The sequence below is a fragment of the Apteryx mantelli genome, chromosome 5 (genome assembly GCF_036417845.1).
Source record: "Apteryx mantelli isolate bAptMan1 chromosome 5, bAptMan1.hap1, whole genome shotgun sequence".
Taxonomy (NCBI): domain Eukaryota; kingdom Metazoa; phylum Chordata; class Aves; order Apterygiformes; family Apterygidae; genus Apteryx; species Apteryx mantelli.
The window spans coordinates 25,118,764-25,133,613 of NC_089982.1; the positions used below are offsets into that span (position 1 = coordinate 25,118,764).

The 14,850-nt window shown below is 36.5% G+C and overlaps 1 protein-coding gene across 10 annotated transcripts in view; it reads right to left on the minus strand.

Moving 5' to 3' along the window:
• PRDM5 (PR/SET domain 5) overlaps positions 1–14,850 on the minus strand; it is a 96,980-nt gene that overhangs the window by 40,351 nt on the left and 41,779 nt on the right. For 7 of the 10 annotated variants that reach the window (XR_010884363.1, XR_010884366.1, XR_010884364.1 and 4 more), the window contains 4 exons: positions 11,781–11,865; positions 10,309–10,466; positions 5,359–5,445; positions 3,783–3,876 (listed from right to left, as the gene is read on the minus strand). Coding sequence is in view for 6 of the 10 variants with exons in the window: in XM_067297662.1 (XP_067153763.1) it covers positions 3,783–3,876; positions 5,359–5,445; positions 10,309–10,466; positions 11,781–11,865 (424 nt within the window). In the remaining 4 variants the exon portion in view is untranslated. Of the gene's footprint in view, positions 1–3,782; positions 3,877–5,358; positions 5,451–10,308; positions 10,467–11,780; positions 11,866–14,850 lie in introns of all 10 variants that reach the window. The other 3 variants (XM_067297664.1, XM_067297661.1, XM_067297663.1) reach the window with 2 other exon arrangements.

The window sequence follows — 14,850 nt, forward strand, 5'->3', positions numbered from 1 at the left end:
CTTTTGGTTTGGAAAAAAAAAAACAGTTTTGTCTTGGACAACACAAGAAGAATATGCTTTAAAGGTATTAGAGCGCAGGTTGCCTTATTCCCTCAATACTTCAGTCTATCTATTAGGAAGAAGAATTTTCAAGGTCAACAGGGATGCATTTTAATATGCTATTATGTGGCAGTTTAACACTGATACTGCTTCTAACTGCTTAGTGAATCTCTTCAGCCCTAGTCTTGGGAACATGTGACTACTGTGCTAGCTGGAAGTGAAGTCATTACTATTTTCCCTAAAGTAACGTGCAAGTTTCTACTGCTTCAACAAAGGAAAAAAAATTCCAGTCATTTCTTTTAAAAGTTACTTTTTATAAGAACTTCTATGCTTTACGAAACTTTTTATTTTAATTGACCTTTTTTTCCCCTCTCTTTTCTTTCTCTTACAGAAAATAATTAATCATAGAATACTGCAGGAAAAAATACAGCTCATGTAATATATTTCATGGTACCTCACTGCTGTGATAAACGACAGCCAGATTTCAGAGAATAAATGCAAGAACATGTCTGCTTCTTAGAATATGTCATTGCCAAGAAACAAGTTTTTTCTAGTGACTTTGGTGGTTAACAGTAACTGTGAAAGTTACCAAATAAATCTTTTATATCAATAAATAAGCAATGAAGAAAGTATTTCTCTATTTTCAGTCAACAGGTGTGCATTGCTCTAGATTAAGAGGTTTGTTACAAAATTGTTACCAAATACAGAGAATATATATGTATGTACATATATTTTATATATGTGTATACATACATACACGTATTTTATATATATATACACATATATGTGTGTATATACAGATGCACACACACATATATATGTTCTCTCCTCAGGCCTGGGCATTCTAGAGAATGGAAGTAAACAAGGAAGTGCATCGTCAACTTCAGTTCTTATCACACCAGGAAGGAGGGAAACTTTCTCGGAGTGCTTGACATGAAATATCTTCAAATCAGTATATGCCTCCAAAGAGGGAAGCAGAGCACAGACATAATATACCCTGTAGTGCTCTCCTCCAGAAATACAAATCATAACGTGAATGTCTTTCCTGGGATTGGTTTTAACTATTTCATTGCTGTGCCTTCCTTATCACAAAAAACATAATGAAAAATAGGACTACTTGCGCTTCATTTGAAATGAGCAATCTCCAGTGCCCACTTTTGCTGACCCTGTAAAAGGAACTAATTAATATTTCTCTTAATATCAAACATTCTGCTCGTAGATTTTTGCTCTGGAAAGCAAATACCTGAAAAGGTTGATGTCCTTCTCAGCAGACACAATCTTGTTCATGCATATCTCCACAATCCTACATAACTGAATGACCAAAGCAAAGCTGCTTAGGGCTTTTCATTCTTTTTGGCCTGGTTGCTTACAACCACATGAGCCAGTATTAGCCAAATTTGAGCTATCATACATTCCTTCCTAAACACCACTGCTGAGACTAAAGGGGCATTGCCGGTATTGCCAGTGGCATAATTAGAACATAGAACCTAATATTAGCAGCAGCAGCGTGGCTAACAGAAAAGGCTGGGCAGACTCTCAGAAGACAAGTTAAGTTTACACAGCTAGAACCTGGGGAAAAAAAGGGATTGGGGTGGTTTTGATTTCTCAATTAAGCATATTTGATCTTGAATTTTGAAAACTATATCCATGATGCCTTTTCCAATTTCAACAGCTGAAAAGTGAGCTTTATAAAATATACTGTTCTTTCCAGTAAATTAGGTTTGTAAAATAAATTTTAAGTTATTCTACATCATTCTGCAGCGTGCCTATTCCTAAAACAATGTTTTTGAAAGTTTGGGATGTCATTTTAAAGGAATACATGATGCAGACTGAATTTCAATTTTTCCTAGAGTTTTCAAGATTCACAAAATTTTTTCTTTCCCACAGCACAAAACTGTAAGCCAGCTAAACACATCTGGACATTGTTTTGTTTCTCTCCTTTCTATAAAACAACAAGTATATTTTAGTTCTATGAGAGGAACTATCATCCAGCTGTAGCACGACAATGCCTAAGATTCTGAGTTATTTCAAGTATGAGAAACTCATTATCATGGCAATACAACCTGTCAGTCTCAGAGTTAGGTCATGAGGGGAAAAGTTATGCATTTCTTCACCTGGAACACAAGCCCTTGGCAGACTACAGCAGAGCCCCTTGTTTTAATCACAGTCTTGACCTGAAAACTGTTTATTCTTCAGTTCATTCTCGTAATGACTTTCACTTTGCTATTGCTCTGTCAACACTTCTTTTATAAAAGGACTACACATAAGGAAAATGAGGGGCTGCAGTATGACCATATAAGCTTTTTGCTCCACATTCTGCTATATTATGGCCTACTGTCAAGTTGGTTTGTTTTTTTTCCCCAAAATAAGAATAAAAACTAGCTTTAAAAATCTGCCCTGTGGGAAGATTTGATTTAATAAAAATGCCAAATATTATTGTTTTAATGCTTTGACTCATTTTGGAGATATTTTTAGCTAAGATGGCAGAAGAAGAAATCACTTTCAAGCATCTACTCTGTACCTCAACAAAATGTCTGCTTCTGCACCAAGGAAGACTGAGAAGACAGAATGTCTGTGCCACTGCAGTTCACGGCCTGATATATTAATATTTGCTTAATCAGTGATCATTCAGAAACAGCTAAATCTGCCACAAGTCACAAGCCCTACTCAAAGCCCTCAAATTTCCTGAGCTTCCATCCTTCTGAAAAACAAGTCAAAACATATGTTTTTCGAGAGACCATTATCAAGGCCTACACTTCCGGGTATGCTTCTGGGTATGAGAAATTACTGGTTTTGGACATTCTGCAAATGAAAAAGTCCATCTATACATGCATGGTGCACTGAAATACACACACTGAACAGGATTTCAATATTTTTATTACATCATTGGATATAGATTTTACAAAATTCAGTATAAAATTCATGAAACTGCAGAACCAAACGCTCTGCTCTAATAATTTATCTATCAGAAATACTGACACACTGGACAAAAAAAGGAAAGTTTATTTTTTGAAATTGCACCAGTGTAAATATTCCCAAAATCAATGCACTGTCTTCACAGCTACAGGGATTTTAGATCATGAATAAGTTCTAAAATTTAAATGGCTGACATCCACATCATTGCATGGAAATTTAGGGCTCTTTTAATACTAAAGACAGAGTTCCACAGAAAATAAATCCTACTACCACCTAAAAGCAAGGAAAGAGCACATCTCCAAAACTTCTAAAGGAGAAAGAACCTTGAAACAGTGAATTAAGAAACAATATAGAGTGTCAGAAGCAAGTTACTCACGAGGAAAAAAGGGCACAGCATTTCTCTAGGCTGCTACTCCTATTCTATTGTCAGGAAGCACTATCTTATGGCTGAGCCTGGCTTAGGAGACATATTATCAGTTCCAAGCTGTAAAACAGATTACCTACAAAAGCTGAGTAAGCCACCTAGTTCTCTTTGCTTCCATTTCTCCTTCCTTAAAATTATGATAATACTATCAAGAAATCCTTTGTCAACAGACCTCAAACCATCACTAGATTTTCTAAAGTAAATTTGGATTTGCAGTTAAGTGTATTTAAAGACCAGGTTTGAATTTGGCTCTGAATTTTCTAACTCCCAGGGTTTAGAGATGAATTTTAATATTACTGTAACATAGCAAGTTGCATATTGGAGCAAGGTGCCATATGTCTACCTTTCTCAGTCAAATATGAGAACTCAGAAAGTTCTTTTTCCCCTCTGAGTTAGCACTTACTGTTATGAATTAGTAGATGTCTTTGTAGAGAGAATGGGGTTCGGAACAAAGCCTTGCATTCTTCACACTGGAATGGTCTCTCTTCAGAATGGGTCTGCAGATGAAAGACAACATGTCAGAGGAGAGGATCAAGGAAATCTATTAACTGTGGCTGTTACAGTAATTACAGCTAATTTTCCAAACTGGATTCAGGAGGGGATATCATAGCAATATGAAATATCAGGGGAGAAAGAATTAAAACAATCATCATTCTGTCTTTATCTGGAACCCTGAAACTCAACATAGCAGCTACTCAATACATATATCATCCAAGTCCTCAGAAGGGTTATATGGAGGGTGCATGTAAATAGAAACAAAAGTACAGAATAACTGGGAGGAAAACTGCATGCTCAGTTTTATTGCTTCATCAGTACTAATATTTGCCTTCACTACTTAGTAATACTAATAAATGCCTTAAAATTTAATGCATATACACAAAACCCCGTAATTTTTCTCAGCTGATTTTAAAGGTAAAACTGACCTGATTATCTCAAGGGAGCAATTTAAAATTCATCAAATACAATTTCTCAAATCATGAGACTAGTCTTACACATCCACATCTCAGCTTCATGCATTTAAAAAAAGGAAAGAAGAAAAAAAAAACCCAGAAGCATCAGAATTGGGATTTTTGTTTGCTGCAGTAAAAATTCACCATAGCCAACAAATAGCCTCATCAAAGCCATAAATAAGACAGAAAGCTAAGCTTGGATGAATCTTGCAAACACGCTGCACAGTTGCTGGAGCAGATTTCTGGAGCTTGTGAAAGATCCAACTTCTACTTCCATAAATTTCAAAGCACTTTCACTGTTTCACAGTGTTATTAAATATTATCCCACTATAGACAGTAAATTAATCTATACAATTTGTTATCTACCCAATTTCTACTCTTTTTCAAAGAAAAGCAAGTTTTTAAAGCATCAGTGTCTGAATACTGTATTAGCTTACAAGGACCTTAAGTAAAACCTGCAGCGTCAAGGGGAGAAGGGGAGGGACAGTGTATTTTACAGTATGTAAGGATTATGTTAATAACAAAATTATGTAAATTAGTTAATTTTGTAGCCTAAGGGTAATTATTAGCATTGTATACAAGTGTCTAATCTATTTCTGTTTAGGGTAGAAAAGTTCATAATACCGTAAGACACTTATAGCTGTCCCTTAAACTGGGGAGAAAAAAGGAGCAGTGGGAAGTCAGCATAATTACTTAGATGTAGACTCAGGATCTTGAACCCAGATTGATTTTAATCCAAATGTCCTCTCAAAACAATACCAAAACATTAGTGTACTTGCAATGGGATATAGAGGCTTTGGATTCAAAGTCAGTTCCTTGTCCCCAGCCAGAGTCACTTAGAGCAAAAAGACAACTGGACCACTGTCAAACATGTGGAGTATGTTACATGTCATATAAAATGTGCCAACTATTTCAGTCCAGCTCATAGAGGTTCACATTGCAGTTTGTGTTAGTTGACACCCTGCTTGGCAGTCTCAGCAGTCAGGCCAAGGATTGACAGGACATGAAGAGACTGAACTACCTTCTCACCTCAATAGGTGGTTCCTCCAGAACAGGGTTGAGACATATTGACGAGACACTGTGGGGAAGCTCGCAGTGCTGCTGTCTGTGCTGTACCTGTTCTGTGGATAAATAGAAGGGTTCAGTCTCTAGGGCTGTCAATCTGGCACCTTTCACGAGCGCAAAATTCATGTTGTTTATTTCAAAAACGCCCTGTTTTAGAACACTCACCACTTGAGTGACAGCTCTGAAGAGCACAGTGATTCATACCGAATTCATTCTTAGCATCCCCTTGTCAGTTCTTTTAATCTTTTGACCAAAATACAAGCATTCATCTGCATTCCTTAAGTTCATTAAAGAGACAAATGCCTAACTAGTTGTACCAACATTCAAGGGTACACAGATATCCCAAATCCTCTCCCACTTTTCTGAACGGTCCGGAACGAAGTTAGGTCTATTTCAAAAACCCATGTAAATCTTAAGGAGGAGCAATATCCCCCAAACAAACATATTAGTTCTCATACTGTGCTCTTTTGAACCACTTATAGGTTCCAGATCAGAGAGGGCTTCCAATTCAATCAGAGCAGGGGCTGAAAATTTCAGCTGTCAAGGCATGTCCCATCGGTAAAGCACTTTGAGATGCATGAATCAACACCACCATCACATCTTTTCACAATCCTACGTTCAGTTACACAAGCTAGGGATCAGCTATGAACAGCACGTTTATTCTACAGAAATCCAAATTGCAAACGTGAGCTAGTATATTTGCTGTGCTTAAATTAGATGTTAAGATTCAGCTAATCAGGTTACTAGAAACTACTAAAAGAGATGTTATGTTATACGGAATATTCAAGCAATCTGCTATATAACAGGGTATGTCCATATCTGACAGTGGGTACACAGTACACACACAAACTAGGTTTCGAGTTTTAAGCTACATATTTAATACACACACAGCAATATAAACAAAGCAATGGACTACTCTACACTTGTAAGATGATATGTCCAATTTCATTCTCCAATAAGTGCCCCACCAGCAACATGCCAAATGCAGTGGGCTGCTCTTAATTTGAATATGATAGAATAGATTGCAGTCACTCTCCTGTGAGGCACCCTCTAGAGTTGGCCTTCGCTCAAATAAGACAAAGCAGCCACTACAAAAGTTTGCAGCATCTAAATTCAAAAGGAAGGCAATCAAAAGTGAGCTGCACTCACTATTTTAGGGCCTGATTCAGAGAGGAATATAAGCAGTATGCAATGCCAACAGTGCAGTTAGTTTCAATAACTTGATGTTCTGCAGCTGAATAGAAGCTTTAGACATTTTTCTACACTATTCAAAGCTTTTTCTGTGAGTCAGTGCTGGGCTTAGCCTTGAACTATATTAAATGTTTGGATACAGTACTGAAATCTTTTGTAAGTGTAGTAGCAAGAGAAAGATTCTATCTACATCGAGAAAATATCATTACATTTTTTTTCTGTTATTGCTTCACCAGACATTTCCACCAGACTGGGACATGGAAAATAAAACACAAACTAAGAACGCATGTTTTTACTGCTGTCTCCTCTAGAGCAGGTCTATACTGTTGAATGAACTGTTTCACTGTTAAAATGCCAGTAAGGCCATAAACAACAGTAAAAACAAAAAATCCTTCTGGATATACACATTTCCCACTATTTATGTATTCACTAGGCAGAAAACCACAACTTATCAGTTCCATTTGTCTACAAAAACATAACCACATATCTTCTTTAAATTCTTTTTCTCTTAAAGATTTGAACACAGAGCAATTACTTTCTTTTTAATTTTCATGTTTTCTATCAGGCAACCACTGATTACGTCCACAGTATTTTGAAAGGTACAGAAATTCTAGACACTGGAGTAGGCTCATTTGGAAACAGTGCAGGCATTAGCATCAGGCATCAAAAACTCCATACAGAATGAAGTGTCATGCCACAAAGAACCTACACCTCTAACTCTTCAAGGTTTGCTGATGCCTAATTTTAGAAGGATTCAGTGCACTTTTTGAACAGTAGCATGAATAAAGCATCTGAGGATGCATCTAATGGCAGCCTTTCTTACCACAGCATTTCTGGAAGTTCAAATCCAACCTAAGGCTACTCATTCCCAGTAGAGAAGCTGAGGGAATGCAATTTTTACAATTCAGTATTCTCCCCAGGACCAAATAACCCTAGATTAACTGTAAACCCTTTAAAATCCTGTGTCTGCTGACCTACTTCTGCTCACCGGTCATACCATCATATTTTATTTTCTGAATGCATGCTATACACACAGCAACAAAGGAGCAGATGGAACAAAATCTCTCTTCTCTCCTGTACAGAAGTAATATGCATTAAATAGCACAGAATATGCACTTTAATTCAGTCTAGCCTAGATGAAAGCTGACTAGTTTTATCTGTAGCACAATTCAATACTATGCATACCTCTTAATTTCAGATACTATTCTCTTCCCTTGACACACAAATGGAACTACATTTTTGGTCACTTAGTCGTTTAGTCCAAGCTTTTTCAAGATATCTGAGCTAGTTCCGCATTGCATAATAGTTTTCAGCGCTGACATCTCCAAGCGTGTGCCAGAGCAAGTTCATAGACGCACCCACACAGAGCAGCGCAGTACTCATATGCAGAAGCAGTGTATCAGAGTGGTAGCACAGCAGAACTAGTGCTTCCTGACTCTCAGGTCTGTAACTATAATGGCTTAGTCAGTGCTAGGTTACTGTTCCTGACACAATGCACCACTGAACACAGCAAAACTCACTGCCTATCTCCCAGTGAAAGCCAATGAAATGTGATGACCTAATCTCCTTCTGCCCCTTTGAAACGCCCCAACAACAGCCCACATCCGAGAGATGTTTAAAAATATGTGTTGTGGGAGCCAAGTTTCATTTTTACTCTGATACTTCCAACACAAAATCAGATTAAATATCCTCCCTAAAGGAATCACAGAAAAAAGAACAACAGGTTTCCCTCTACAACACAGAATAAAATTCAAAGTCATAAAACTTACACCCTGTTTCTTATTATTAATAAACTCACACTCTTCCACCCTAGTAATGGTATAGCCCTCTCAAAATCATGGCACTTAAAACTACTTTGGCATCCCAAACTATGACATCCTTAACTTATTCCTTATAATTGGTCTTGTGCATACAAATCCATATTCCATTCCAAAATCTACTACATCTCCTTGTTTTACCTTCATTAAAGGTACATTGCTGGATTGCAGATGAGAGAGCCAACAGTGTCAAACTCTGGCACGTAGTTATGCTAGGCAGTATCTTTGAAATCTCTCTATAATCAATGGAGAGATAGGTGTCTCCAAAAAGCAGTTCAGAAGATCTATCTTGGCCCCTTTCTCTTAGGCTCATCTCCTCATTCAGCCTGTGAAATTAGAAACCTAAATGTGGATGGGTGAATATTCCCTGCTGTTTTGGTAAACCTTACGTAAACACAGGAATAAGATTCTTTCATTACCAGACAGGGTTGATTTACAGCCAGTACTACATGCAAATAGATTCAGAAAAAAGGTATTCCAAAATGCTTTAAATTATTCTTTTGACAAAAATTAGATACTTGCTGAACCAGTCTAAATTTAATATTTCTCCCAGCAAGTAGAGTCTCTAATCCTTGTCAGATACTGCAAGGTTTTTTTCATGCAATCCTTGCTTATGCTAGTGGTACTGCTGCTTTGAACACAGAATTGGGTCAAAGTGTTTATTCATAATTCATACTTAATCCTGAAGTCCATTCTCAGCCAAAACTCCCTATCAGCCATCAATTGCAAATTAACATAAGGAAACATTACATTTATTCACTTAAGATATAGAAGCATCTTTCCAGATAATATTTTAGATATTTTCAATTAGCCTATACCGAATTGGCAAGATTCTGCCTCATGTTTTTAATAGTCTAATACATAAGATACAATCACAGCATATATGGGAGCTAGTCTCGTCTTTCAGTAGGCTTCTGCATGTTTTCTGTTTTAGGCAGTCATCACTGCTTCATCCTACAAGAGGTGTTATTACTACTCTCATATGAGTTATAGCTGAAAGTGCAAGAGATGGTGCAAAGGTCCTGTGCCAAATTCCCAGATGCCATATAACATGAGCCAGACTGTGTAAGACCTGTAAGTATGGCTATATCAGTTTCCTCAAAGAGGAGGGAAGGGGAAGAGAAAAAAAGAAAAAAAAACAAGAAGGAAGGGAAGGGAAGGGAAGGGAAGGGAAGGGAAGGGAAGGGAAGGGAAGGGAAGGGAAGGGAAGGGAAGGGAAAAGAGTTCCAAATACTGCACAGGAAATCCGACAGATAATATTTTTGCAGTCTTGTAATTCTGAAACAGCAGTCATCTGTGCAGCCTTGCCATTGAAAATGTAACCCCTGGTTAAAAGTAATTGCAGGTATTACAGAAATTAGGCCAGGGAGACTTGAGCTTTAAATCAACAGAAGCAGAGCACCCCTTCATGAGTATATTTCTCAAGTAATGTGTCTTCTGACACTGTTGTAATGTGTTAACACTACCCAGTGCAAATCCAGTATTGTTTGAAAGCAGCTCCTGCTAAGTCCAACAGTTAGGAATGACTGCAACAGGACTATACTTAGTTTCATTCGAAGACAGTATTTTTTAAAGAACAAAAAATTTGAAGACATTTTAGATCTGTTAAAATTTAACTTGATAACCTAATATTAAAAAATTCATAAAAATTAAAATTGGGATTTATGTGATGCTTTTAGTGAAGAAACTGTGGTTTGCTTTTGCCTGTTTCACTTTTTTTAATAATAGAATTCATTTAGTATCTTGAGATTTTAATTATAACAAAGAACACTAGAAAATACATTTTCTAAAACTTTAATCCCATGTTTATAAGCATGCCAGAGCTTAATGATCAACCATTTAAAAGAAAAATAGCTGCAAATCTGAGGCTGGCAGACCTGTAAACAACAACAGCAGAGTGTTTTACCTTCTTGTGATTCTTGTAAACATTTCTGTGGGCAAATCCCTTTCCACAAAGCTTGCATTTATAAGGTTTATCTTCACTGTGTATTATTTTGTGTGCAGTCACTTGATCAAGTCGTTTGAAGGACTTATTGCAAACCTCGCAGGTGTAGGGGCGTTTTTCTGCAGAAAATGAGTGGGGGACATTTAATCTCCTGTTTATACAGGGGGAGAAGATGAAAGGCAGAGACAGTCATCTCCTCAGAGAGATTTCTGCAATTAAGTCAACCCAATTAAGATTAAACCAATTAGAAAGACATCTAATGCCCTTTATGTTAGACAGTTAAGTCACTTCACAAAAGATGAGCCATGGTGTATCTCAAGAAATTGGCACATTCTTTGCAATAATCATTGCTAAAACTAAATTCTGATTAATTAGCTTAAATCAAAAGAGAATGACTTCAAAGAAGAAAACCCTGTTTCCAGATTACAAATGTGAAAGAGGGCATGACAGTTTAAATGTTTTAAAACTTAATTAACAATATACATATTAGCTTCCAAAACCAAAAGTTGCTATGCAAAAAGCCTTTATGCTTCAGCTGGTGACTGCAACTTTACTCCATTAATGCTCATTCAAAAGTGTCAAAAGCAAGCTAACAGCCTCTGAGATAAAGCTTATGTCACGAGAAACAAGTTTTCAGTGTGGACTGATAACAAGAAAATACTTCAATTACAAGCCTGTGCAGCTGTAAAAACCTGCATTTTTTAAATGTTAATGTATTTGACAGAACAATGTTTGTGTTTCCACTGTGTTGGTTGATGTTTCTAATCACTGGTGCAAGTCAAAGAAATGCTAGATTCCAGTGATCACAAATTCTGGCCAAGCCAATTTGTGTCCTGCTGCCAAACCTGCAGACAGAGGTCACTCCTGCTCATGGTGACCTGTTCTAGCAGAGGACAGGCACGATGAAACATTTATGTGCGGCCTATGGAATAGTGAGGAATATGAGCTGCTTTTCTCTGACTGGAAGCTCTGTGCTTATGAGTCCACTAAAAAAAGAAAAAGTCTAAATGTTTCCCCCTTCATCACAGATCTCTGGCTGACACCTTACCCCAGCTCCCATTCTCTCCTCTTCAACATGAAATTTCACTCACTAGTCCTTCTCCTCCTCCATAAACCAAGCAGCAACCTTTTTCCCCATCCCCATAAAACTGACATATTCTGCACCAGCTAGCATGAAAGAATAGCTTGACAAAGCAGCAACGGGAAGAAGACTACAGCATTACATATGGATTTTCTAAAGGCTTAAAAATGATAGCTTAGATGGTTTCTCCTTGGAACCTGAGATTTGCTTGAATGGCCGAGGACAATGCAGAATACATCAAGCCTTCTATAAGAAAATAATTTGGGAAAAAAATTCAGTATACATGAAATATATATACATATATACATGCACACATATACACAGGTTTGTCTGTGTTATTTTTGCATTTTACCTGAATGAGTTATCATATGGCGTTTTAGTTGATTAGCTGAGATAAATTTCTTGTCACATTCCTGACATTCAAAGATCTCATGAACCTGCAAAATGAGTGTTTAATGATAATTAAATACGTGTCCCAAACAAGATCACACTTCTTAAATACACAGAAATTCTCTAACAGACTCTAATTATTTCTTAGCCAGTAGCTATACTAATATTAATGGATATACTGTGATTTCTCCCCTACTACTCCCCTGCTGAACAACAGTATGTCTCAAAAAATAAATATTCATAATTCCAAACAAAAATATATCACTAAAGCACTATTCAGAAACAAAACTTGTGCAAATTCATAATATTAGATTAATTTAAAATATCATTAATATGGAAGCGTAAAACAGAAATACCTTTTGGGAACATTTTGTTCACGGAAATTAGATGATATAAGTAAAAACAATAACACAATAACTACCTCATAACAACTGTAATATTTTTAAAAACAAGCACTATCAAGTTCTATTAGAATTTACCTCTACTCATAAAATACAATCCAATTAATTACCATTGTGATTTTAAAACAAATTATACTCCATCAAACCACTTAGGGACACTTTTATTTTGAATTTAACAGGTCTTGATTTCATTCGGTTCAGTGCATTTCCACTTCCAGAAAAAACACATACACATAAAGCTTGCATGTGAATGCAACAAGCTGTATATATACCGGTGCAGCTGGCAACTATGTGCCCTTTACTGTGAGTTAGGAATATGGCAAAAATCACATTCCTAACAAAAGTCAAAGTCAGCATAACTACATCAGCAATAGCAATTATTTCACTGTTATCATTATTTAACCTGGGAAAGAGAGACAATTCATGTAGCAATGGAACTTTGTAGGATGTCAAACTCTTTCCAGAGTAAGACAAGACATCATTACAGGTCAATTACTGTTTCTTTTAGCTCAAAGGTTTTTGGAGGTAAGACACCAGAGGGGCAGCATTCTCTCTGAAACTGCAAACACAGTAAGAATGAGCAAGATTTTCAACATCACATTACAAAGTCATCAAGGACAAAATGTCTCCAATAGTTAGAAGCAGAGTTAAGAACTGCAACTTCTGATATCCAGTTGAAAAAAAAATCCTGTGTTATTTATTGTTCCCAAAAAAACAGAATTTACATACAGTGCTCAAGCACATATCCCGACTACCATCCACCTTCCCCTCCGTATTACATTTGCCTTCTGCAGCCTCAGCTCAGCCTAGTCACATTTCAGCCTTTTGGAACTGCAACCTTAGACCGCAAAACTACCAAGCAGAGATGATGTCTCATAAAGTGTTTGTGGAGAGTGCTACAGACTTTATATACAAGAGACTAGCAGCTAAAAAAAATTAATATCAAAGGTTCAACACAGTACACTAATGTAACACATATTTGGGGACACCACAATAAAAGCGTTCAACTAGAGACTTCCACCTAAACAACAACAAAAAACAAAACCCCAAAGAAATTCTCCATGAGAATTTTGTCTCACAACTTCTGCTTCACCATATTTTTGTGCTGCTCCTCCCAAACTAACTTTAAAGCAAATTACATGTTTTAACAAACTAGAGAGAGGTTATGGCACTTCCTAAAGCCTCTGCACACTTGTACACTTTTGACAGTCATGCTTAGCCAAATGCCTAACCAGAATCAGGTGGTAAACTCAAATTAAGATCATTCATTCTAAATATCATGTTTATGCAGCTTCATTTCAAATTAATTTCTTCTATATGTATAAACAAACTACCACTCTATCCCTTCCCAATGATCTTGATTTTGACTTAAATTTTTGACTGAAATTTATATAATTCAGCTACCAACTACTATCAGAATACCCCCTACCCCAATTATTTGAAGCAACTTTTCAAATATTCTTAAGTCTAATATTTAATGTATCAGAACACAGATTGTGCTTTAACTCTGTACATCCATCCGACTTCAACTTATGCATATTGTTTATGAAAAAGCCTCACTGGATTTACTTGCGTTCAGATACAGACTTGTGTGCATGTGCATTAGATAGAAACAGCTATCAAACATATATTCTATAACTGGCACTCTAATCAGTAATAAAAATATAGCAAATATTATGAATAAACATATTTGAAGGAATTTTCATTTTAAGGAAACTTGTCAAGTAACACATTTTATGAGTTAGTATTAGTACAGTATGCAAAGTCATTCAGTCTGGAGTACCAAAGACAAGTGCTTGCATAGTAATTTATTTCTATTACAAAATTATACCCATTAGGGGGCTGTAGCAGTTATCAACATAAACCTCAGTTACATGAAAGTTAAAACATAATTGTTGCATAGGGCTTTGAAGAGCTACAACTTCAGAATACAATTTGCTAAAGAACAAGAACCTGAAAAAGATCAACGTATGTTCAGATAAATATACTCCTTCACTTAAAGGGCTGACAATCTTACAATCTTCATGATGTCTATTAAAAAGCAAAAGGTCATTAAAAAAATTTGAGGGGTGAAACAGACCTAAAACTTCTAAGACACAAGACACTCATAATCAGCTTTTCCAATAAACTAGTTTGAACTTCACTTTTCCACTCCAAGAACTTGATCAGACCATGTGTGTTGGAAGGCAGTGCTTCAGGAGAGCAAGGGTATCAGAATATTGTATCCAACCAAAATTAATCTATGATTGTGACAATTTAAAAATGATATATTGAAATTTGCTTTCCCCTACATTTCTATGGCTGTCATACTGACCATGACAAATGAATATTACACAGTAATACAAAAAGCTGCCTAGTTGAACAAAAAGGGGCAGAAAAAATACCCAGGAACACATGGAACTGGCAGGTGAGCATAGGTGATGTTTAAAACTGGCTCATCTCACCACAGTTTACAGGAAGTCCCTCTTTATAACAAAGGGAGAACAGCAAATTGAGAAGGAATCAACAAACTTTCATAAACAAAATCTCTCAGCCTCTTGGACAAAATAACAAGTAGGATCCTTCTTGGTTCTGCCGTTTCCATGCTAGCAGACTGCTACAGCTTGCCCCTTAAAGGAGTATCTTACAGAT